Source organism: Trachurus trachurus (genome assembly GCF_905171665.1).
Source record: "Trachurus trachurus genome assembly, chromosome: 16".
Lineage (NCBI taxonomy): Eukaryota > Metazoa > Chordata > Actinopteri > Carangiformes > Carangidae > Trachurus > Trachurus trachurus.
The window spans coordinates 11475781-11500900 of record NC_139902.1 but is presented as its reverse complement, the minus strand read 5'-3'; the positions used below and the strand labels follow the sequence as shown (position 1 = coordinate 11500900).

The window sequence follows — 25120 nt, the reverse complement described above, 5'->3', positions numbered from 1 at the left end:
ATGGACATCTCTTAGCTTTATTTGTCTCAACATTCATACTATATTACACTTCATTACATTTCAAAAATCACATACCGGTACATTAAGTGCTGCATTTTTCAACATTCATGATCACAGTTAAAAATATCAAGCTACTTTTTATTTGGATATTTGAAAGGTGTTTACAAAAGCTGAGTTAACAATAACATTGATGTAAGGCTTTAAATTCAAAAGAAATGTGGTTTTTAAGGCTCAGTCATGTGAGTCGGCTGAATATAAAACATTAAACCTGTTCAACATTATGTGAAAACACAAAGGAAAACTGCATAGTGTAGTGTACAGAGCCCATGAGGTGGAGTGACCAAGTTGTTAAGGTTTTGGTTCAAATAAACATGCTACAATCAGCAAAGAAACAGTTTCACTGATCTAAGTAATGCAACATAATGTAGAGTCCCACAGACACATGGTGGGCACCTTTTTATTTTCAAAAACTGGACGGAAATTTGAATTTCATTTGAAAGTCATAAACACTGTAATGGTATTTTAGCTATGGTGCACCATAATAAGTTGCAACTATTTCTAGCTATATTTGTCCATACATTTAATAACAACCTTCCAACATCAGTGACAGGATAAAATCCACAAATGTTGTTCTGTGCAGGTTGTTAGATGGACTTGAAAAACTGCTATGTTTAGTGCCTGTCTATACAGATATTAAAATAAAATGTCATCTTTCTCTTGAGTACAATGTTGACCAGTAAACCGTAGTCAAACCCCACCCACATCAATGAAGTTTTAATGGCTTGTTGATTATTTCGGTAAATTTTCACAGGAACACCAAAACTTAACACAAGGTGCATTCATTTTATTTAACTTCTATCAAACTTAGTTTTTGTGAGCTTGATTATAATGCCCTTCATTAAATCACAGTTAAGTCTAAGAGTAAAGACGGCAGCAGTTATTACCAGTCATCATGTAGCATGTAGTAACGTAACTACTGAGTACTAGTGTAATGATGCAGTAATTACCACTGAGTTCTGGGGGTGGGAATGTCAGCATGTTGATGGGCGTCCAGACTGATTTGTAATCCCATCACACAATGTTTTGTTTTTTATAATTCTCTACATTAGCTGCGGTTCCTGGTAAATCAATACCCACTGGAGGAAAACATCATCAGCTGAGTTTAGAAATTTGGATTAAACCTGTCAGTCTTTAAAATTATCATTCAACATATGAATCGTAAAAATCTAAGATTTAGAAAATATATATACACCTAAAAAAACAATTTACAAGGAGAAAAAAATGTATTCAGCGTTACAAAGAAGACATTGATTTTTTGAATGCCAAAACCAGTGACTATTACCTAGAGATACTGATTCTGTGCTGTTGCATTGATCTGTGCTGAGAATAAACATGACTATCAGCAGCTGTCGGCTATTAACTGAGGCTTTGTGGACTGTATGTGCATTAAGGCTGAAACTGAGACAGAGGTAGAAGCTGAGTATCTGAGTTGGCCTGTGTTCAGCTCCTGTGTCTGCTGGGGCGAATACTTATAGCTGAGATGTGGTGGCCATGTGGAGCATCTCATGCATCGAGCTACAGAAGTTGTTGAATAGAGACGCAGCATCTGTTTGGTAGCATGATTTCCAGGCTGAGATGGAGATCACAATCCTAAAAGGAAGAACAGCAGTTTGAATTACAGCTGAATTACAGGGAAGATGCACAAAACATCACACATTTAACTGCTTGATGAATTAAGACCAAGTACAAACTGGGCCAATAAATAATAAGCGAAATACTCAACAGGTTTCATTATGATGGTGAAAACTGTACAGTAATTAACTTTATGAAACCCTAAGAACAAGGAGTAACACTTTTATTTTATTGTTCATGTGACCAAAGGTTTTACAATAATGTATCAATTATTAAATTTAAGTTTTATCACTCCACAGAGAAATCCTGAGCAAAGTTTTACAGAAGGGAACAGCTTCGTGGAAAGATGTTTATTCTTACCTGTCATCTCTGATACGGTAGAAGAAGCCATAGCCATGGTGCACCATGGGAGCCACCGCCCCCAGAACTGTGGTGTAGCCCACCAGACTGGACGACAGCACAAAGTTACCACCACCACCACTGCAGATACAAACACAACCCAGTTAGAGACTGACAGAAAGACCAGGCCAGCAATGTTCAATTGGATGCAATGTTAAAACTAACCATATCAATATGTCCATTACACTTGAATAGCACTTGAATATACAAAAACAGATCTTTGCACATCTGCACATGGTATTAAATGACAGTGACTAAGTTACTACATTAAGTTACAAAACTTACAAGACAGTTACAAAAAGGTTACCACACACACTGCTTTTTCTGGACAAGGCATAGTGAGGCAGGTGGTCATTTTACAAAACAGTCCACTGTACCTCTTTGCATAGAGGGGATCTGTGAAGAGCTCTGGAGTGGGAAGTCCTGCCTCTTTGGCGATAAGATATAGGCCGAGGAGATGCCTGTCAAAACCTGGCAACAGTGTCACAAAAACAGTATGAGCTAATATCAAGAACATGATGAAGAATACAATTCAAACAGAACGAGTCAAGGATAATACCCTACAGTACCAAGGCTCCACGGTGCTACTACTAGTCACAAACAGTATTTCGTCCCGTGTGATGGGCAATGTACAGTTGCTCAATAGCTCTATAATAATTTAAAATCATAGGAACAGAAGAAATATCATTTCCATTAACGGGATAATGAACCGCTTTGGAGGGCAGTCTTTCTATTGAACACAACAGTGACATAAAGAAATATCAACAAATTGCCAAAGAGTTTAAAACAGAAACCTTCTGCCTCCTGGGCTTCGGCCATTAGTTTGTTGTGTTTATTGAAGGCCACCATCATGGCTTTCCTCTTGACATTGACCTGTGAGAAAAATGTACCATGTCAAATAAAAGACTGTATCCACCCATTTCCTTTGTGACACTTCTCCACAGCGATACACACTCACATCACACGTGGGGTCCATCATTGCTTTACACCACTTAACAGACTCCTGGGTGCAGGGACGCATTGTCTCCGTCCTGCCGTGGTAGAACTTGCGAGTCATCGCCGTCTCATAGCAGCTACCTGGCCTGAGAGAGGGAGGAGATTGTTTAATATTGTTCGATTGTCAATAAAGACCTGAGCATATTTATAACCAGGGCCGCACCTTTTGTGCATTCTGTAGAAGGCCAGCTGCATCGCCAGTTGAATGAAGGTGTCCGGATGCAGCTTCTTCTGCTTGATGACTGATTTTCCGAATGCGGTGAAGGCGTAACACACAACCTGAAGGTCCTGGGTCTGTAAAACCAGAGACAGTCAAACAGCTGTGATGAGAGACAAGTCATTTTGGATGCTTCTATAATGGTATTTAATTCTGGCTCACCGATTTCAGGTATTGCTGTTTAGCCTGGCTAATGTCTCTCTGGATTTTCTCATCCACAGTAAACACCATCTCCTCAGGAAGAGGCATGGGTCTGACTGCATCTGAGCCCTAGAAATTACAGACATAGATGTGAGGTTCACTGAACTATCATCATCAGCAACAACTATTTCATTTCATGATTATGCACAAGTAATAGTCGATGTTTACCTTCCATTTGCCTTCTGTTGCTTTGATTTGCTGGTCCACGTACCAACACATCGACACCAGCACCATGGCATCATATGGGGCATGCTGCAAAACAACTGAAACTGAGTTTTCTGACTTCAAACAATTATGCATTCAACGCTGGAGGATCATTTTCTTTTGTAGATCTATCCAAGACATTGAGATGAGCAGAATGAAATCTTAAACCTCAAAACATCTTGTATCATCTCCGGCACTGCATGCACACACACAAACTCACATCACAAGTGGATCCAAAAGTGCCATCCGAGAACACGATCGAATTGTACGCCTTGTCTCCCCAGCGGATGGTGGGGTTGCCTGTAAGAGCTTCCAGGGTCATCTATGTTCAGAATTGCAGAGTCAGAAAATCAAACACATGCCTCTTTTCCTGTAATCAGAGCACTCATGAAGTCATAAATAATTCATGTATGTGGCTAGTACATTTGTGTAGTTCTCAGGAGTGGAGTAGGGCTTCGCTTCATCCAGGGACATGACGAACAGGCTACTCTGGATGGTCTCCAGGATGGTCTTATTGTGCGGATCAATGCTTATTAGATGTTCCCTGGCCTGTGAAGAAAGTAAACAGACACTGTTGACAGTCAGTTGTTCTTTTGTAACGTCAGGAATTTTTCACTCTCCTTTTCATGCCCGACACATGTCTCCAAACCTGTTTCCCCTCACCTTCGCCCAGCGAGTCCTCTCCTCTGAGGTGAGAGCAGCCACTCCGTCTCCCTCTGGCTCTCCCTCACAGCGCTCCTTCACATAGCTCAGTTGCCTGCACAGATTAACACACACATAAAAGTATAAAAAAGGAACTTTGAACTGTGAGAGCTTTGCATCAAACCAAATTGAATCTAAGATTCTTTCAAATCTTTTACATCACCACACAGAGTTGAATCGCTTTGCGCACTGCAGTAACAAAACAATCTCACTTCTTCTGGCAGCTCACATTGCAAATTAAGTTATCAAACACTTAAAAGCCACAAAAGTCTCTCAAAGGAAAGTGAACCGCAAAGCTTTAGACTTGGCAAGACCTGCAGATACATTATATTATGCTTGCTAGCAATACTCAAGAGTAAACAAACTACCCATTAAACAGGAATATCACACAGCATCCATATCGAGCAGCCCAAATATATATTATTTAACAAATCTAAAACCAAGACTGTCTATTTTTTTTTTCATGAACCAAAGAGCTTTTGTCCTCACCCTCTTTCCCAAGTGCATCTTATGGGTCTAAAATTAGATACTTGTTTATACAACTGCACAGTCACAGTTAAGATTCAGACTGAGCCTGAAAATAGCACACTCACTGTATCTGCTGCCATCCACAAACTCATTATAGATTGTGTTTTCTGACATTCATAGATGTCTCTATTCTTCCCCTCATGCCTGTTCTCTTCTTCCCATTAAAATAATTCTAATTTCCAGTTGATATAATTTCTATCAGTCACATTTGGATGATGCAGTGAAGCCACAATAGGTCTTCATCTATGTGAAGTGTTCCTATTCCTCCTCCTGTTACTTCATAATTTCAATGGATTATAGGACTGTTGATCTGCTGTGTGTCATGAGTAACTGCTGTCTCATCAAAATTATGTTGATAGATCAACAATATAGAAACATTTTTCTCCCAGGAGGAGAGAAAAGCACCCACTGTCCCCTTCCTTCAGTAACGTAAGTATAGCAGCGCCCTCTTTTGTCTAATTAGTAGAGCATGAACACACAGTAAACAGTGTCAGTGGACATGGATCCATGGCCACAAACCATATCAATAGGAGATTTGCTCTCTTCGGTTCTGGGCAGGCTAGTGTGATTTTTTTCCGTACTTGCGTGTAATAACTACCTGAGAAGCTCTGGAGGGGTGAGGATCTGTCCATCATGAAGTGCATCAAATGTGAACATCCGCCCACGACACATCACGACCAGATGGGAAGGGCACGGACCCTCTCTCTCTATGACACAGCAGAAAATGCACATTACACAACAGAGATATGTAAGACAGCCAAGTGGGCTACAGTTTACACGGGTGTGTCTGAAGGTCAGAGATAAGAGGTGTTTTTTCCACCTGTCTTGAAGTAGTTGTGAATGGTGTCCTTCTTTACTCCAGGTACTTTGCAGGTGCAGAACAACATCCTGAACTGGTCCATATCTAACGGTGTTTTTCCAGCTTTCTGAGGAGCCAGCCTCTCCCTGAAATACAAAATATCACATATTTATGTGATGTTGTGTAAAAAAAGAAAAGAAAAGCAGAATATGAATTCAACATGTCAAAGCTTGTACTAGTTTCTGTGAGCTTGTCTTACGTGCGGATCAGGTTCCAGTATTGTAGTGTGTGCCATGTGCTTATACTGGCCCTCTGCAGACAAAGGCTCTCAGCAGGGGGCCAGTAGTGCTCCAGGTAGGGTGCTGGGCCGCCAAAGTTCACATTCAGCTGGGAGGGGGTGCGGACCTCCAGATACGCTGTGTCCAACCACCATTCTTCCAACTAGGGACAAAAATCAACAGCAAAGTTGAACAGCCAGGTCTAAAGAGGAAAGTTAATAAAAACTAAACAACAGTAACAGCTGCGTTACACACCCAGTTCCTCTTTGTCTTGGCTCTCTGCAGTAGTTTTTGGTGCAGCTCTTTACCGGGACCCTCTTGGAATTTCCTCACAATGTCCACTGTTGTCTTGTACTCTTCCTCAGATGCAAATGGATGAACTGATGGAAAACACATTAACACAAAATGAACCAGTGAATCTGTGCTAAACAGCCAAGTTACCACCAATTTATTAACTCATTGTGAACATTAAGCAGCTTCCCTGTTTGTTTGTTTTTCATTCTTCTCATGCAAAAGTACACAATATTGATATTCATAATCAATAAAAAACAGAAATACTAGCATGTACACTTTAAAACTTTCTGACACACTTACTTACACCACACTAACAATAATAAAATTTGGTCAATATGAGACCTATTGAATTTATCATACAGTTAGAAATAGAAATCTGGGGAAAAGATAAAAGATATCCTGATCTAAAATAAATATTTTAACTGCAATTCTGATGTTACATTTTCATTTTTAATGTACAAGACTGAATACACCAACTTCAAGCAGGGGTCAAGTTCAGTGAGTACATCATTTCTTGTCTTAACTATTGGCTAAAGGCACAAAAAGCCAATTAAAAATAAATAATAAATACATTTTTTCAGGGTTGAAAATTAAAATACTGACTATCATACTTTTTTTTGTTTTTTTAAATTAAAAACACAAAAAAAGTTTGCATAAAGACAGGTTGCAGTGAGCCCATTCACAGAATTAGTTTGAATAAATAGTTGCATTTCGCATGGTAAACATTAACACAGCCTGAAAGAGGGGAACTCTGTGACACTGCAGGTTGCACAAAACTACTATCCCACCTGAATCCAGGTACTTGGAAAGGCTGCTCTCTAGTGACGGCACCGGCAGGGGAGGCAAGCTGCTCTGGTATTGAAAGGTCTGCTCTGGCAGAGACTCTGACAAATGATTAGCCATGTTCCCCCTGTAACACAAACAGATGTTGTACTGACATGAAGCTGAGGTCGACTTTGCTTTGTGTCACTGGTATAACAGGATGTGAATCACATCAAAGCCATTTTTGTTTCTGTTTTGTAAACTTCCCTCCGCATGGAGGAGCAGTGCTGCTGACTACTACCAATATTTAATCAAAAAGTTATTTGACAGAGGTGTGGCAGACTTGGGAGAAGCACAGTAGCTCACATGTAGCTGTTGCTATTTAGCTTGAGGAATGGCCTTTAGCCTAATAGATTATGCAATCAATTATATATCAACTGACTAATATGATCGGATTCCCCAGTTTTAGCCCTTAAGTTTAGTTTGACCTCCTCCCCCATTAACAGTTGCTGCTCCACTGTTTCAATTAATGCTGCCCTATGGGTTTTACAAAATGAGGCACATCCACTTTATGTATCAAGAGTACGTGTATAACACAGACAAACTGTAAGGTTAAGACTGTTGCTCTTGGACTGAATTAAACATAACAATACATTTTGATAATCTTTGGTGTCTGGGGGCCAGTTTATCATCATTTTCAGACATAAAGGACTAATGATAAATTATGAAACACAAGCTTTGTTATCAAAACATAATAACTGATACAATTATTAAGGAGAAGAACAAGGGCACTCAGACCTCCGTCAAGGCCAATGTCCAACAACACCTGACCTCTGAATCTGATCCAGATCTGACTCAAACTCATGATGACCCATCCTTTCACCAAGCTCTGTGTGATTCAGCTTACTACTCAGAGTATAGGGGGGGGGCCAGGGATGGTTGTAACACTTTTTGTCTCAGCTCCCATAACTTGCAGAGTGTTCATGGTAGGGCTCTCAAATTTTGACACAGAGTACCCTCATTTGTCCTCCACAAATAGCAATGCCCTAAACTTATCAAAGTATATCACAGAGTTCACTATTTGATGTCAAATGCAAGGGGTGCCACTGTTACAACCTACCCCACTACCAGGGTAGGTTGTACACAACCTGGGGTAAATTGTAACAGTGAGATTAAAAACTAAAAACTGAGACCAAACCCAAAAAACATGCATCTATGTAAGTGTATTGTGCATGTTCCAACACTAAATCTTCCTATGGTTCAGTATGAACAAAAATAACTCATCACTGATGGTTTGACAAAGAACAGTGACAGTGTTGTGGATCCTAACATTAGAAAGCTCTGACCTCCTGTTGAAGGTTTCCATTCATACATCTTCAGCATTCAACAGGAGGTCAGAAGCAGATTATACAATTCCAGGAAAGATGGTGACACTTAATGACACTTACAGTAATAAAACAACAAAGGTAAAAGGTGTAACAACCATCCCACCCCTGTCAGCCATTGTTTGACTAGCTGTACCACCATGGTGGTTTCAAATAGGCTAAACATTGATGAAATGACTCATATTTTACCTAAGAACCTGCTCTTTCATCTTATACAAGTTACCTAATTCAAACTTCAATGGTATTGATACTAGTCTAAATTTAGGCTTGGTCCAAAATATTAGTTTTTGACCTAAAACAGTGTTTTTTTGGCTGTAAAACCTACACACTTATTGACACAACCATGCAAATTCACATGCAATGTCAGGGAGTGGGTGAGTACACATGATATTGATCACATAGCTAACTCTAATGTTATCCCTTATTGGTGAAAGTGATGCTGTTATCCCTTTGTTACAAGCACCCCCGGTCTCCCCTACAAATGAACACAGGTGGGTCGGATATCGCTGGTGTAAATTATACAGTCAGTCACCATTCAACCTAAACAACAGTAACACTACAGGCTAAGGCTAAGCTAATCGTCCCACTGAGGTCCTTCTGTCGGTCGGTCGATCTCAGTTTCAAAACTCATCGTGAACCACACTGTTTAACATTTCAGCGGTCACAATATGGCTTTCTTTGTCGGTTTAACAGATTCAACTTACTGTGTATAAGTTCCCATGTTATGTTGCTAACTGTGTCACAGCTAATTTATTTCATAAAACTCCCTTTAAAACGACAAACGTTGATGGTCAAATACGGATAAAGAAAAAAACAACAAACGGTTTGCTCCAATTACAGAGATTGGACTGTGAGTTTTTGTTTGTTAATTATAGCTTCAACAACTTAACGGTAAAACTGTCCACAATTATATTAAGCTGTTAGAAGTTAGCTCGTGCTAATGCTACAACAACAACTAACGTTACTACTAACGTTACTACTACTACTACAACTACAACATGTAACTTAGATTAAAACACTTCCTAGTGACAGCCTCTGTCAGCTCACCTTCTTCAGGATATGTTGACTCCAGCGTTGCATTCAGGGACAGCAGAGACACTGTGAGTGCGGTGTGTTGTGTTGAAACCGCAGCCCGCTGCTGCTGCTGCTGCTGCTGCCTCTCGTCCTCACCTTTACCCCAGTGAACCGCTGGTCCGATGCCAAGTGGGAACACGCTGCTGCGCATGCGCAAACTAGGGAGCGCATTTGACCATATTTGACCCCTTTTCTTTTCTTTTTTTTTTAGCGTTGTCATTTGCGGTTGGCAAACATTCAAACACATACCGGTATTTATATAAACACCACATTTGACCCCACAGCCCTATGCCCCATAGACAATTTGATGGTAATGTCGAGAGCTTCTATGGTCGAGAGTGAAATAATGAGGTCAGTCTGTCTGTCTGCAGTTTGAGAGGAAGAGACTGATTCAGTGGCTGGAACAGCAACCACACTACAGTGGAGGGAGAATTTAGTTGATAAAAACAGGAAAATAAATAAGTATTAAAAGGGTTATATCTACAAAAATGTTCACTCACTGTTTTACAACTATTATTGTCTGGCTTTTTGTTATTTGGTTATTTAGTCTACCTTAACTGGTGTAAATGGGAAAAAAATGGATGCACATGTCTCTGTAATAATAATAATATCATCATCATCATCACAATTACATGAAAAGAGTAGAGATCACATATACAATCACATATGGATTTAATGCTTCTGTGTCACTTGCAACTCTGATAAATGCAAGGGAAAAGGCAGACACCAAGTGGAGAACAAGCAGTGGAGACAAGAATGGTCCATAAAGAGGTTTTATTTTCAAAAGGTTTGCAGTAAGTATCTTCACATTTAGTTCATCCTGATTTGATTAAACTTCAAGAAACACATTAAAGTAGCACAATCGCAAAGTCTAATTCTTTGTTCGGCCACTAGATGCAACCAGTGGTGCAGCGAATCAGATATAACACCCTTGTTCTCTTTACATAGCGTGCCGTTCAGGAGGTGGGGCTAAGCACCGGGCCGGCTTGTCACATAACAAAAAGGAATTCTGCATTTGCTCCACAGGCACTACACCGATGGATATATTTTGTGTATAGTTATGGCTCCCCTGGACCTATTTATTGCATATTTCAGTTTTTTTTTATTGCTATTACTGCTGTATTTGCGATAGTGCTACTTTAAAGTGCACAAGTAGACAGTATATTGCTGTGCACATGTGGACTACAAGTATAAATTAATTAATTTTGATCAAATGGCGACGAGTTTAGCAAGTTTAGTATTTTACCCTTAGAGAATGCATAGATTTGTATTAGTTGTATAAATTAATTAGAATAATTGAGGTTAAAAAAGACATAGCCTACTAAAAAGAAAGAAGTAACAGCAAGTTTTAAAAAAAATGAAAATGACACTTTGACCTGCATAATTATGGCCTCTGAAAGCAGAAGGCTACTTGTTATATCGGGAGCAGCATTGTTTGAGTTACTGGTCTTTTGCATTAATTCTGCCTCCTTAGTTTATTGCAAGTATTACAGCCCATATTTGCTGATGATCTCCTTTGCAAGGGTGATGTAGGCTGACATGGCATCATCTTTGGACGTTCCTGAAAGAGTGCATACAATCAAATTACATAAGAAAAAACAAATAATCAATTTTTTTTAATATTTAATCTTAAAAAATTTCAGTCAGTCTATCACTTCAGTCCTGACTGAAACATCCCAATAGCTGTTACATCAATTGCTCTAAAATCTGGTACAGATGGCAATGGCTCCCACTTTTTTTACACTACAGACACATTCAAGCATGCCTCTGGATACACTATAATCACTTTGGTGATCATGAGAATTTATTACGTAAATGTCTAATTGCTGCCTCACAGCACCAAGCTATTGATAGCATCGGTAGACTGGGTAGACTCCATTTTACTCCTATACAGGCACTTTTAACTTGTTACCTTTCCTGGAGTTCCAGGCGTCCCACTTGGCTTTTCCTTTTAAATCCAGCATTCCTGGTCGATCTAATGAAAGCACACAGAGAGGAAGAAACATTCAGAATTCTGAAAACATTTCAGGGAAACATTTCAGGGATTCATGAAGTCATACCGGTGTTGACGTCTCCAACGACCGCCTGCTTGTAAAGGCCGTAGAGGTCCAGCAGCTCCTGATCTGTGGGCCGCGTCTTCACATTCTTCACATCCTCTGCCAACTTCTCAAACTCTGCCTGTAGGTTAAAGATGACCAGGAAAAGACCAGTCAAGTCAGTTTTTGCATTTTTAACACTTCCTATCCTATGATTACAGCAGTTATGATATGCAATCCTGATGAGGATGGTTGAGGGCGGCTCTTTGGTGCAGTGGGAGTAGCCACTGAATATGAGAATGTGCATATTAATTGGTTACACACAGCACTGAAAGAGAAACCTCAGACTAGTATTCCAGTCATGGTGGGGAGCCCGGGAAACTCATTGTTGCTCAAGCTGGAGATAAACAATGGGCTTTTATTCAGCACTCTTGAGCTTTTGTGTCCACTTGAATAATCTACTTTTCAAAGGATCTGGGGCATGGCACAGTAGATAATTATACACCATAAGAGAGACGTTTTTGCACAGATTAAAAAATACCTATGGACTCTTGCAGCAAATATAATATAAACCTATATTATTAGTCAAAACAGACATTGCATGGAATAGTTAAATATAATAAACCTTCCACACCCTGCTTGTTCCTCTCAGTCCTGCAGGTTGATTTCTTTGTTAAGCAATTGATGTGCGAATAAAGTGCAGTTTCACATCAGAGCTACCAGAGAACCATTGATCAAGATGTCAAGACTTCTTCTTGCTTCTTGCCTCTCACAGACTGTTAAAGATGGATGACACTATACATTACAGTAGGCTAGAGGGCGTGAACACCGGACCGCTACGGCCGCCGCTATTCATTTCACAGCTAGAATAAGGAACCTCCGGTAATTCCTCTCTAAAGACATGACTGAAATGGAGTCAAAAGCGGTGAATATCTTTCTTACCTGAAGAGACATTTTCGCAAACACAGCCCCGTAGTCGAGATGATTATTTCTTCTTCTTGCTTCGCCTGCAGCTGTAATTGCAGCACAGCTGATCAATGCGTTATTGTCGACCAAGGACAGGCCTGCAGAGGAAGGAGCAGGGAGCTGCTGAGGAGCTGATTGGCTGCCTGGAAACACACGCGACACACACACACGCGCGCTACAGTCTATGGCGCGCGCACACACACACAAATGTACAACTGCACTCAGAACACTGGTCGGCGCTGTCGCTGTCAGTATTTAGTTTTTTTTTTAAATAAAGTTATTTGGATTCAAACCAACATGGCGGCTCGCAGTGGCTCATCCATGCTGTTGGACTGAAGATATGAAAACGAAGAAATTAAAAGCAGAAACGTGATTTTTGTTCCCCCGCATTAAAGACCAGGTACAGTAAAGAAGTTCATTGTTGTTAGTCGCTGTGGTTGACTGATCACTGAGTGGAAGCAAAGTGTTTTTACGTTATTGATAAGCAGCAGTCTGATCTGTAATCTATAAACAACAGTGTACCACTCTGCTACACTTTTAATCCTACAAATTTAAAGTCCTAGTTTTGTGCAAATTAAAGTACAGAAGTAATAGCACAGACATTAAGCACTAACAGTAAAAGCGACAACTTATCGTACAGAAAAATAACGTTTTGGATTGTAATTATTGATGCATGAATGTGTTCATCACTTTAATGTTTCAGCTGACAAAAAAGAGGGAGAGCTTTTCCTAATCTACATAATTAAATATGTTGAAATGAACTGACTTCCGGCGTTTTGACGCTTTGGAAGCTTTTGGTGTGAATGCACAGTAATAGTTGAAAGTACAGTTACCTCTGAAATGTCTTGTAGCAGAATAGTGCTTGGGAAAATGGCTACTTTACCAAAGTAGATACAAGTTGTAGGTGCTGATGGAAGTTATTTTCCTTCACTGTTATTAAAAGAGCTGACTCACAAATTTAACACATCTTTTTATTAGGCTTGTACTGATATCTGCTTAGAGGTAATCTGAACAAATCAAATACAAGACAATTGCCACGTTTACATGTGCATTTTTTCCTACAATCTGATTATAGTCATTCTGATCTGAAATTCCAACTTCACTGTTTTACTCTGATCAGCATTTATTCCTATTATTTGTGGCCATGTAAACATGGCTAAAGTGCCATCTAGTTATAAAAGATTTATTATAGAGTTATATCTCATACTTTTTCATACATTTGCCTTTATTCCTTCTATTTTGTGATCATGCTATTGTATCATGTATGTGTTTTACTTTGAGTCACTTTGTCACTAACTGAATTCCCTGTATTGTTTTATTTTCTAAATGTGTTTTTCAATAAAGCTAAGCAAATTCTCAATAATTATTAATATTATTTACTATATGTTTTGAGCAGGTCTTGTTGGTGTTCTCTGTCTGGATGATATATATGCAACAGAGACAAATTATTCAAAAACTAACATTATTTTCTCTTCTACAATTTCTTGAAACTGTTTTATATTGGTTGGGCTTTGTGTGTATTATAATTTTTTTCTATTCTGTTGTCATCATTTCAGAGCAGGCATGGTTTCTCAAGGGAAGAAGGCTAAAAAGGAAGTGTATGTGCCAGCCAAGATCTCCTTCACCTCACCCCTCACGTCGTCATGGAGCCCACTCCCCCAGGAGGACATGCATTTCATCCTGAAAACCCTGAGGGACAAGCTCGCCTCCATGGGTCTCGAAAAGAAAGAGACGAAAGTGTATCGGCCATGGAGGACTAAGAGAGACAAGAAAGCTGCTGCTGCTGCTGCTGCTGCTGCTGCTTCATCTGAACCTGTTGCCCCGGTGCAGGATACTCCCCAAAACGGCTGGACAGATGTGTCGGCCAGGCGACAGCTGGCCATTGGCATCAACGAGGTCACAAAGGCCCTGGAGAGAAATGAGCTCAAACTGGTGCTGGTGTGCAAGTCTGTCAAACCAAAGCACATGACCAATCACCTGATAGCGCTGAGTGCGACAAGAGGCGTGCCGGCCTGCCAGGTGCCTCGTCTGAGCCAGAGTGTGTCCGAGCCTCTGGGGCTGAAAAGTGTCCTCGCGCTGGGATTCAGACAGTGCTCCTCCAAGGACGAGGAGGTCTTCTCTGACACTGTCGATGCCATTAAACCCAGAGTGCCCTCACTGCACGTTGCATGGCTTCCAGGTGCAGCAGCCACTGAGGAGAAGGCCGAGGAGGAGGAGGAGGGGGAGGAAGGAGAAGAGAAGAGAGGCCAGAAAAGGAAACTGGAGAGTGAATCTGAGGAGATCACAGAGTCGCCCTCCTGCATCCTGCAGCCTCTCCAAGTGAAGAGAGTAGTCGCTAACCCTGACAAGAAAAGAAAAAAGAAGAAGACGCAACCTGACAAATGAACTGTGTAGAGAGCTGTTCCCGTGACTCTATAACTCAGTAGGCCCCAACTTCTTGGCTTGTGACCATATGAGGCTGATTTTCTCTTTTCAGATTATTTCAATCTAAAGCCTGAAGGACCAAGAAGATTTTTCTTAGTTTTTTCTTTTAACACTTTTAAAGTGGGGATTCACTGTTCATTTTCTGACATTTCAGATAGTTGTTAGTTTACAATCATTCAACACAAATTGACTTGCAAAGACTCAAAACTTGTTTGAGATAGTCTATCCATGGCAATGATTTAGAGCTGAAGCAAGTAATTGATTGGTTGTTCAATGAAGCATTTTCTCCAGGGATCAACTTTTTTTCTTTTTGTCATTTTCGAAAGTTAACTGAATACCTTTAGGTTTTCAGCCAATGGTAAAAGTCTTATGAACTAAACAATTTAAAGATGTCACCATGTGCTCTGAGACGTAGAATTATTTTTAGTAGTAACAACCGACTGCAAAACACCCAATCCATAGCTATAGAGATTTAAGTTCGTCAAAAAAACAAAAACCAAATGAGGAGCAGATATGAGCTATTGGAATGGGCAACTCTTATTTAGCAAGTAAATCCCTGTTTTCAGTCCTCACTCTTGGCACTGACATGAATAGTAACCAGTGGCAGATAGATGAATACTTAATTTATCCCCTGGGGAAAATTCACATTTGGCTGCCTTGTGCTTTGTTGTTGGATAATTTGCAGTTTGCATCAACAACTTGGTTTAATTGGATAAGGTCCATGGCCTGATCCTTTAAATTGAGCCAGTTAGATGAATTTGGAATTTCTTTGATGAGAAACAAGGACAACATAGGAAGTTCTGTGTTTCTGATCATTTATTAATCACAACAATAGTGGGGATTTTAGGGATTGTTTTTCATTATGTTTTGGTAAATATGTATGTATAGTATTTATGATCCAGTCAGTTTGTAATTAATACAGCATCACTCGTGTTCCTTTTTGAAGTGAGTTTATTCAATCAAACATCCATGCTGGTATAGCTGACGTGTGTATTGAAACAGATTGTTATTTGCATGGGGTCATGTCTAAATGATGCTGGTACAAGTTCTTCAGCTTTTTCACAGCTTACAATGGATCTGAATAAAAATATTGTTCTTCAGTTAGAGAAAGCTGTATGTCATTTCAAAAGTACACCCCATTCACCCTATCCCAAAATCTTAAAAAAAAAAAAATCTTTTAAATAAGGCAGGTACTTCGGGTTGAGTTCTGACTAAAGGGTGTAGCTAGTAACATCGACGCTAAAATCAACACGGCAGCGAAACTGACATGCTCAATGTTCATTCAAACAGCTGCAGGCAACACATCATGACTACATCCATGAGGCACACCGTTGACTCAGTGACTGATTTTCAGTGTTAAAGTAATCCCGCTATCTCCTCATTCAACTTTCAATGGTAGAAAAAAAAACTTTGAACCCTGAAGCACTGACTGTCCATTGGTTGCTCTTTTCTTGCTAATCTTTTAAGAGATGAGAAGAAAATTACATCACATACAGACAAATCAACAACAAAAATGGCAGCAGCCTTTACCCCTTAAGTTAATGCAGAGCCACGTGAACAGGAACATCGAACATAAAGTAAACTCAGAGCAAAGAAACCGTTTAAAATTCTGAGTAAACCACCAGAGAACGAGCGCCCTGACAACAGGAAACTGTCAAATACTCCGAACCCTCAAAAACTCTTGTGTTGAAGTCGCCTATATTTAACTGGAAAATTTAAAGGAAATACTGGAAAGAAAAAAAGAATAAGAATGATGTCTTAAGACATTTTGCAAAGTACAATTATAAATATCAGAACAGTTCCACGCATTTAGCTGCACAACACGCTAAAAAAAATAACCTACAGTATATTTTTCAGACACACAAAAATACAGTACCATTACAAAAAAACAAATTGAGAGAAGTCAATAAAAACGGACCTGGAAAAACAGGAAAAGCTCACATTTCAAACTGATGCGGTTACTGTGATACAGGCTTTTGTTGATTCAGCCACTGTACTCCGACTGCGCGCTGTCCTGAATTACTCCTTTTTAACCCTTGACTGTTGTGCTCAGTTCAATTGGTTTTTGTTTAACAGAGAGTCTGGTTAGGAAAGCGTTTTAACATCCTGCAGCAGGTGAGTGGATGGGTGATCCCACACACGTTATGTTCATAAATGCTTACAACCACAGCGTTGTACTTCTGCAGTTTTACAGAGACATAGAGCTTATTTTCTGTTTCACAACAGGGTATGTAAAGTAGTACACGAGAAATTCTTTGCACGTGATCTGAGTGGCAATGGCTAAATAAAAAATATATAAAACTAACCTTGGCTGTTTAAACTGAGAACATGTACACCAGAGCTAATAAGCCATTTCTACACTATAAAACCGTCTCTAGATAGAAATACTGACCATTTTCTACATTTTTAGTACAAAATAAAAGTCAAATTTGCTTGGCTATGAGTTAATTTGTGATTTGTGTGTGTGTGTGGTTACCAGCCTTTGGTACTTTAATTCTCCCAGCCCTGCTTGTGCACTCAGCACAACTTCCCTATTTAATTTTGCAATGGTAATCCCCCCCCCCCCCCTATTATTCAACAGCCTCGCTAACAGGACAACACGCCACTGACATGCAACAAATGTATCAGTGAATACAACCAAATAACACACTGTCTGGGTGTTTGGCTATTAAAAAACACCAGTTCTAGAAACAGGTTTATGATGTAAAAACAGCTCACATCCTTTGCAAGAGGGGGAAAAAAAAGAAAAAAGAACCGATTGTTCTCTATGCACCGCAACCCATCTGTCTTGAAACCTGGGCTAACTGACCTTTTAAGGACCTTTTGCTTGTTTAAGAACCCAAAAATTGTGCTTCAATGATGCAATACATTCTTCATCAGAAACCATTTAAACCCACACTGTCTGAACAAACTCAGTGACATCTACACTACTTATGAGGAAAATACTTTGGATCAGCCCTCCCAAACCCCAAACTCACACTACAGGAATAAATATGATCTGGCTTTTAATGTACAGGTAACTATATATTTTTAACAAAAACATGTATTTCAATGCACCGGTTGGATGAGTCCTTCCTTTTTTGTGTATGTGTTATTTGACAGTGTTTGTATTTCTGTGTGTGTGACAGTGTTTGTCGTTTTGAGATATTTTCGTCCAGTTAAGGGGGTAAAAAAAACAACAAAAAAACCTCTCTCTATGTCAGCTATCAAAGAAACTCTTTCTCAGCATTTCTAATTCTACTGAGGCTCCAAAAAAGCCAGCAGAGACAATTCAGAACACAATGATATGAGAACAGATGGGAATAATAATCGTTTGGACAGGATGAACAAAATTAGAAAAGTTGCTAATTATAGCTAGCCATATTTAATTGCTGATTATCATTTACATTATTTCCATGTCAGTGTGGTTAATGACATGCCCATCCCTTGTAACAAAGTTTCTGATGAGGAAGAGCTAAACAAAATTCACAAATGTCAAGGCATCCTCTTGAATGTCAAATTGGTGTGTGTTTTTAAATATGAGTGTTCATGTCAGGAGCATTGTACTGTATGAGTATCTCAGGCATAGCATGATTTCACATTCAGGATGTTGATGATTTTAAGAGTTTTCACCTCCAGGTGAACTGAGAATGTTCTTGATGACACAAGTGCCGGGTGAACCGCCTCCCGGTCACCAGGTTGTTTTTTACGGTTGTAGTTCTCATTGTCTAGCTTGGGCTACCTGTATGTCCAGGTAAGGAATAGGCAGAGGTCGCTGAAAACCTCTCAATCAGTATTTTGTGTAGCAGCCATGAAGCGGCCTGCTACTGAAGGACGAGGCCAACCTGAAACAGAGATTCACCCGATGTTAGATGAGTTGTGACAGAAAGAAGACAAACATTTTAGGTTCTATATTGGAGCAGGCTCCACTGACTTCTCCTGTGGTAAACAAATGATAAGAAAGACTGTTTATAATCAGGAGATATACACATTTTACACAAAAAAGCTCAGTCTAATAATGTTAACCAGTGGGACTTAAAATTCCAAGTCATTCCAAGTCACAATACAGCTCAAATTACAGAACAACATATTCATGATAATAACAGAGCAAATGATTTCTATGTTGGTTTATCAGACTCTGTGTTTCCTACATCCACAAGTGTTTAAGGGTTCAGTCTAATATTTGGCAACCAAACAATGATATTATTGAAGGTTATATTACAGTTTGCAATACCACAGCCACTATTTGATTATAGTTAATCGCTTGTGATTGGGCAGTGATGCAGATTTAAGCAGCAGATTTACATGCTATTACATGCTTTACTAGCTTGCCAGCTGTTATTATTGTTGCCTCTAGCCCAGGTTGTCATTGCAAATTGGTGGGAAGTGGTTCTCAATTGACTTACCTGGTTAAATAAAAATAAATAAATAAAATGCACTGCCAGCTAAGACATTTAGCACACATCTACTGTTGAAACCAAATTTAGTAAATCACTGGTTGAAAAATAGCTTGTAGGTCTGAGAACTTGGGAAAATGTTGAAAAAATATAGTCAAGGATTTACTAAATGAATCCAAATGAAAAATAACATGACGAAAATACAACAAGGATTACATAGCTGAGTATTTGCAGGTTGGAAAGCAAACATAGCCCCCTTTTTTTATACATTGTTATAAATTAACTTCAACACAGCATTTAAGTTCACTTAAATTTACTGGAAACATGCAAAGTCTGTCTTAGCAAGCAACAGCTTCATACAAAACTGAAATGCAACTTTCACTGCTACATTGTGTATAATAAAAACCTAATCTCTGACCACCTGCTGATGTGGTGTCAATTGCTCTCTCTAACCTTATCAGGGTCCATAGGGGGACACTTCCAGTTGTAGAGGTAATACTGCAGATTTCCATCTCCTATGCCAAACTTGAGCTTCTCCAGGAACACCTTGTTCTCCATTAGATCCAAGGCATTGAACACATCAAAACCTTTCTGTTGAATGCACAGAATAAGAAATTACAAACTGAGTTCACATGAGCAAAAAGAAAAAAACCTATTCACTTTTCCTGGTAGTGACATGAGTCTCACACTAAAGGGGCGTTCACACCAAACGCGACATTGAGCGGCAACTCTACATTCAAAATCAATGTAAATAGTGCGATGACACGCGATTTAATATCAGGCGGCGCAAAAGGAGCGTCTGGACTCTGGAGTGTCTCGAGCGGCGCAAATAAAGTTGGAAATATTGAACTTTTCAGGCAACATCCTGCCGCGACATCCAGTCAGTGACAAGTTCATCCCGATCTCACTTCCCTGACGTAAGCAGGGGGCTAATCGTCGCTGTGTGTGAGCACCCGGTCCTCTGACAGCCAGCAGCTGAGCCAGCAGCTGAGCAGAGCTGAGGAGGAGACTCACTGCTGCGCCTTTAGTATCACTGACTCAAGTGTATGTGTGTGTGTGTGTATGATACGTGATGCATGGTTTCTATGCCAAGCATCAGGAGCACTTAAATATTAACCGTGCTTGATGTGCAACGTCCTCACCGACAATGAGTTCTCCACTGTGCACGCAGCGTTTCCAGAACAGTCAGTGGACCACAACAGTCTCCACGTGCCTTGAGCGAATGATCCAAAAATGATCAAGTGACGCGATACAAGCGTTTCAAGCGTTTTTTTTCCGCGTCTAACGCGTTTGGTGTGAACGCACCATAAGAGGGCAACATTACCAGTTTAGCCAGGATCAGTGCATCATTCATTAAGTCCAGTAGTGGGGTTTGTGTATGAACGTTGTAAAAAGAATAAGCAGCCTTCAGGCTCCTATGGAGAGGGTGATGCATCACAGTCGAGGGCAGAGTGTAGAAACTAGTGAAATCTGTCAGTACGCCACCAGCACCCTGAGGACATAGAGAGAGAGAGACGTATCAGCTGTTTGGAAGAATCAACAGACAGGTACCGAGTAAGTTTGAGGGTAAAACCTAGTTCCACATACCTCTACTACATATGTGTCAATTATGTTGTCCTGTGGCAAAAACCAGTGAGCCACCTCCTCTTCTCCCATAGAAGGTGCAAGCTGGAAGCGTTTCAGGTATTTCTGTAGCAGCTCAGTGACCTGGCGGAGGTCCCGCCTCTCCATCAGCCGCAGACCTGGGGTCTTGGTGCTCTGCATGAGGAGTGGAGAGTGACGGAAAAAGCTGATTTAGGTTTCTATTATTTGTGAGAATTGTAAAGAGATATCTCGGAGTGACAGGTGTTACGTGTTTACATCTGGTAGTCGGTAGAGTTTCATGGTTCTTTGCAGGGTCATGTTTCTGCTCAGATGGGAGAATTTAACTTCCACAAGCTTCCTGGGGTTCAAAGAACGATGCCAGTACCTGAGCAGAAAACGGGAGAAACAAGGAGAAAATGAAAACATTAGTGAACATTAGGGAGCAATGGATTTGAATGACTTTCTGACCCTATATCATCTGTGTTTGATGTCTGAATACTGCAAAATATACCTGCATGTGGACACAGGTTTGGGCAGCACGACTCCCGCCGTGTATACTGCCTGAAATATTCCTTCTAAGTTCACCCTCCGTGTGATCTCTCTGATTAGCACGGGAGCAACGCGCTTTGAACGCAGCTTCTTATGGACACAGAGGAAGTTGATTTCTACCATCCTCTTCAGCCTGGAGCAGCAGAGACAAACAAGATGGATTGTGCGTGAGTGTAAAAGGATTTACATACGACTCTTTCAATGCACAGTTTCTCCAAAATGTGTACAGTCAGCCGCGAGTGCTCACGTGTCGTAGATGCGTATATCTGCGGGGATGGCACTTATGAAGCCAACAAGTTTCTTATTTGAGGACACTCTCACTCCACAATGCCACTGTGGTAACCAGCCAGGTGGACGCAGAGCCCTTAGAGGGGAGGACATGCTTAGTCAGAGCAGATAGTTGAATCGTGTATTTATTTATAACTATGTATGAACTGAACAGTTGATAAAAACAACTGAGCTCAGCACTGAGAGCTTACCATTTGAGAAAGCTTGGTGAATAATCAAATCTGAACATGTTATCATCGTCCTCCACATAGTTTTCATTTAAGAGTGTGTACAGCTCCTTCAGCTGGAAAAAAGACACAACCAGTTATTAATTTCAACAATACGCATTTATTGTTTTTCTGTGTATAAGACAATCAATATACTCACCACATCTGCATTGCTGAGATCCAGAGTGTCCCACATAAAGCCTTGAGGTAAGGAATATGGCTCCTGTCTGATGTTTTCTTTGTCAGCCTCAATCGGCCCATGACTCGTCACAACTTCATCTGTAAAAATATCACAGAGAGATGTCACACTACTTTTGCAATCACCACAGCACACCTAGAAAATTCTTGTTCTTGCATTTTGTCACTGATCCTGGGCACCACACCAAAAAACTAAAGCATCAAAATACAAAAAAAAAATACACAAAACTGCTGACAACATCTCTTTTACATTTATGAAATCTGCTTCTGTTGGTCTCATATTGACCAGGCAAGTTCATGGCACTAGCTCTGGCTCTGGCCAGTAGTTGTCATGGTAACGGCTCAATATAATGCCACTAAGCTTGCACAGTGAGTGTGCCTGGACCCCCACTGTACTTCACAGCTGACAGTGTTTTGGGAAGCTCGGTTCAAGCAGAAAATACTATGACAATCTAAAACCAGCAGATGGCACTGGTGCAGAGAAACAGTGCTAAAGAAAGATAATAAATAACCCTGTCTTGACAGCTGAGATAATCATGTTTGAGCTAGGGATACAAATGTTAAGCAATTTCAGTATTCAACCTTTTGCCAAGCAATAATATTTGAACTATTGAGAGCTCATGAGTTACCAAATTAATGATCAAAGATTAAGCAAACAATATTCTTGCATTGCTCTTGCAGTACAGTACTTACTTAGCTTCGGCACAGGCTGAGTGTCCCAGAACTGGTACTTGTGCTTGGCTGCCTCGTCAATGCTCTTTGCAGGACCTTGGCAGGACAGCAGCTCCATGGCTCTTTGGATGTCCTGCAGCTTCTGAATGGGCAAGCCAGGGTTCTGGAAGAAAAAAGGAGGTACATTCAATAAAATGACAATAACATTAGTGTGTGATATGACACACCATGTCAAACACAAATGGTGTATAGGAATCATCTGGCTAAAAAACAAATTGTCTTACATCATATAAATCTGGTCAAATACAATTAAAAAAGGGCATGTGTGAGGTTAATATCCTCAGAAAGTTTTTTCCTAGTTCTCAAACATGACGTTGGGTCATTGTGTCCTTGTGTACATGAATGTAATAGTAATCAAATTTGTTGGGTCTTTTTTTGCAGGATTTCAAAATGTATGTATCTTCTATTTGTGCCTTTCCCTCGTCATGAATGAACCCTGAAATTTGACTGTCTGGATGTTTTAAGAGCAACAATTCAAATGCATCAGACAGAAATACTCACATTTTATTTTACTTGTACATGACATGTTAGATCATGTGAAGGTAAGTCAAGCTGATGAAACACCTGGCTGTATGGTAAGTATAGTACTTAAGGTAATATACTAACTATACAGTGTGATGTCCCTTAAAACTGGGATGTGGATTTTTATCCAGGTCTCTGATGTTTACATGGGCATCAACATACTAAATATACTGTGTTTCATGGTCGCTTTGATTAGCAGCCACTGTCATTTCAGAGTTGTCCTTGTACCTCAACATGAGTCTGGGTGAGGCTGACCCTAACACATGTCAGACATGTAGGAAGGTTTTAACCCCCAGTCCAGTCAGTGTGTTTTTAGATTTTCATTTGGGTCATTATCATCACACCTTGATCTCCTGAGAGTCGGAGGCAGAGTCAGACTTGGCTCCCCCCGAGCTGGGCTTCTCTTTCTTCCTCTTCTGCTTCTTCTTCTTCCTCTTTGCCCCCAGATCCCCCCCTGGACTCCTACACACACACACACACACACACACACACACACACACACACACACACACACACACACACACACACACACACACACACACACACACACGAGGACAAACGCACAGTGCATCGTTGAACGCGGGTCTGACTTTGTTTTGACTCCTAACACACGCACGCGCACACACACGTACACACGCACACCCAAAGCTAACGTTAGCTACCATAGCAACGAATGACAGCTGAGCTAGCCTACCGTTAGCCACCTAACGGGACGTGCTATCGGTCGGCTGTCATCACGTCATTCAGCCTGGGAGCTAACTGTATTAATTGTTGCCTAAAAAAAAACGCCCAAAATGACACCGTCACACAGGTTTTACATTATCACCCCTCCTTGTTTTAAAACGACGGCCTTGTGGCAAACAGCCTGGCTGTGTTGGTGTCGGCTAACGTAACGTTACACGGCTAACTGCGCTAACTTAGCCATCCCCGGCCGAGCACACACACGTCACACACACATACATACACGCACGCACACATAGATAAATATATATATATATAAAAACAGGCAGGGCACAAACAGCAGCAGCCTGAAATAGCGTTACTGCGTTTCCGAGCCGAGCCGAGCCGAGCCGGACCGGACCAGGCCATCCTTCCTCACCCCTGCATATGTTCATTCTCCTCCTCGTTGTCTCCGTCTATCCCGCATGTGTCCTGGTCGTCCAGCTCCAGGCTCTGCTGACTGGCCGCGGATTCACTGTCCTCCGCCATCATAAAAGTGTTTTTAAAAAAAATAGCCAGCCGCCGTATGATAGAGATCACGGGCAGCAGCGGGCGAGAGATGGAAAAAACAAAGAAAATGCCCGAGGAAACCGCGCCACCTAGAGGCCAGAGGAGGGACAACAGCTACTTTTACAGCATCAAGTCCTACAGTCCAGTCAGTGGTACACTGGCAATCTCTTGTTGACTGAGCTCCTGCTGCTCAACACACATAGATGTAGATGTATATAACCTATTCATCTATAAAACCTGTATTAAGGTTTGCTGTAAACTTTGCACCACCTCCATGCATGGATGGATAATGCATTATTTTGGCACTATAAGCCCCCCTGCACCCACTCCACCGCACCCAACTGCACCCCACCCTATTTAAGGCCTGTACATACTCAAGAGAAATTTGTTCGTTTTCTCAAGGTGCTGTCTTGCTGTGGGAGAGAGAACAAATTTCTCTGTTCTTGTGGAGTATTAGGCCTTTAGTCTCTTTTATGGTGGTTTTGTCTCTGTGTGGAGTGTGGACATGCACCTCTTTTAGTCTTCCTGTGGCTATTTT

The 25120-nt window shown here is 40.6% G+C and overlaps 4 protein-coding genes across 5 annotated transcripts; 1 reads left to right on the top strand and 3 right to left on the bottom strand.

Moving 5' to 3' along the window:
• Positions 1-3: 3 nt before the first annotated feature.
• crot (carnitine O-octanoyltransferase) lies at positions 4-9546 on the bottom strand. Its single transcript, XM_083990118.1, has 17 exons — positions 9445-9546; positions 7039-7160; positions 6212-6336; positions 5938-6119; positions 5700-5824; positions 5478-5586; positions 4313-4406; positions 4073-4198; positions 3870-3971; positions 3614-3697; positions 3407-3514; positions 3191-3321; positions 2990-3113; positions 2826-2904; positions 2409-2502; positions 1993-2112; positions 4-1650 (listed from the first exon to the last, which is right to left on the bottom strand). Exons 2-17 carry the CDS (start codon positions 7151-7153, stop codon positions 1530-1532), a joined length of 1839 nt encoding a protein of 612 aa, XP_083846244.1. The 5' UTR covers positions 7154-7160; positions 9445-9546; the 3' UTR covers positions 4-1529.
• Positions 9547-10230: 684 nt separating this feature from the next.
• acbd7 (acyl-CoA binding domain containing 7) lies at positions 10231-12627 on the bottom strand. Its single transcript, XM_083988820.1, has 4 exons — positions 12450-12627; positions 11532-11649; positions 11384-11446; positions 10231-11032 (listed from the first exon to the last, which is right to left on the bottom strand). The coding sequence occupies exons 1-4, from the start codon at positions 12459-12461 to the stop codon at positions 10959-10961; spliced, it is 267 nt and encodes an 88-aa protein (XP_083844946.1). The 5' UTR covers positions 12462-12627; the 3' UTR covers positions 10231-10958.
• A 146-nt stretch (positions 12628-12773) lies between these two features.
• Positions 12774-14901, top strand: rpp38 (ribonuclease P/MRP 38 subunit). The gene is made up of 2 exons (XM_083990525.1): positions 12774-12873; positions 14030-14901. The coding sequence occupies exon 2, from the start codon at positions 14037-14039 to the stop codon at positions 14856-14858; it is 822 nt and encodes a 273-aa protein (XP_083846651.1). The 5' UTR covers positions 12774-12873; positions 14030-14036; the 3' UTR covers positions 14859-14901.
• A 280-nt stretch (positions 14902-15181) lies between these two features.
• nmt2 (N-myristoyltransferase 2) lies at positions 15182-24908 on the bottom strand. Of its 2 annotated transcripts, none has more exons than XM_083989889.1 (12): positions 24452-24908; positions 23697-23814; positions 22792-22933; positions 22061-22179; positions 21886-21977; positions 21654-21770; positions 21369-21539; positions 21134-21242; positions 20861-21031; positions 20598-20765; positions 19727-19864; positions 15182-18721 (listed from the first exon to the last, which is right to left on the bottom strand). In XM_083989889.1, exons 1-12 carry the CDS (start codon positions 24562-24564, stop codon positions 18701-18703), a joined length of 1479 nt encoding a protein of 492 aa, XP_083846015.1. In that variant the 5' UTR covers positions 24565-24908; the 3' UTR covers positions 15182-18700. The 2 variants fall into 2 exon arrangements, with proteins under 2 accessions (XP_083846015.1, XP_083846016.1); XM_083989890.1 differs by having other exon boundaries at positions 23865-24602.
• Positions 24909-25120: the final 212 nt, after the last annotated feature.

Coding starts and splice junctions, on each gene's coding strand:
- crot (XM_083990118.1), bottom strand. CDS start 7,153: ATGGCTAATCATTTGTCAGAGTCTCTGCCAGAGCAGACCTTTCAATAC. Junction 3,972..4,072: donor CTCCTGAGAACTACACAAAT/GTACTAGCCACA, acceptor TTCTGAACATAG/ATGACCCTGGAAGCTCTTAC. Junction 3,515..3,613: donor CAACAGAAGGCAAATGGAAG/GTAAACATCGAC, acceptor TGTAATTTCTAG/GGCTCAGATGCAGTCAGACC.
- acbd7 (XM_083988820.1), bottom strand. Junction 11,447..11,531: donor CGTTGGAGACGTCAACACCG/GTATGACTTCAT, acceptor TGCTTTCATTAG/ATCGACCAGGAATGCTGGAT. Junction 11,033..11,383: donor CGCCTGGAACTCCAGGAAAG/GTAACAAGTTAA, acceptor GCACTCTTTCAG/GAACGTCCAAAGATGATGCC.
- rpp38 (XM_083990525.1), top strand. CDS start 14,037: ATGGTTTCTCAAGGGAAGAAGGCTAAAAAGGAAGTGTATGTGCCAGCC.
- nmt2 (XM_083989889.1), bottom strand. CDS start 24,564: ATGATGGCGGAGGACAGTGAATCCGCGGCCAGTCAGCAGAGCCTGGAG. Junction 21,540..21,653: donor GATATACGCATCTACGACAC/GTGAGCACTCGC, acceptor CTGCTGCTCCAG/GCTGAAGAGGATGGTAGAAA. Junction 21,032..21,133: donor AACTCTACCGACTACCAGAT/GTAAACACGTAA, acceptor CTCCTCATGCAG/AGCACCAAGACCCCAGGTCT.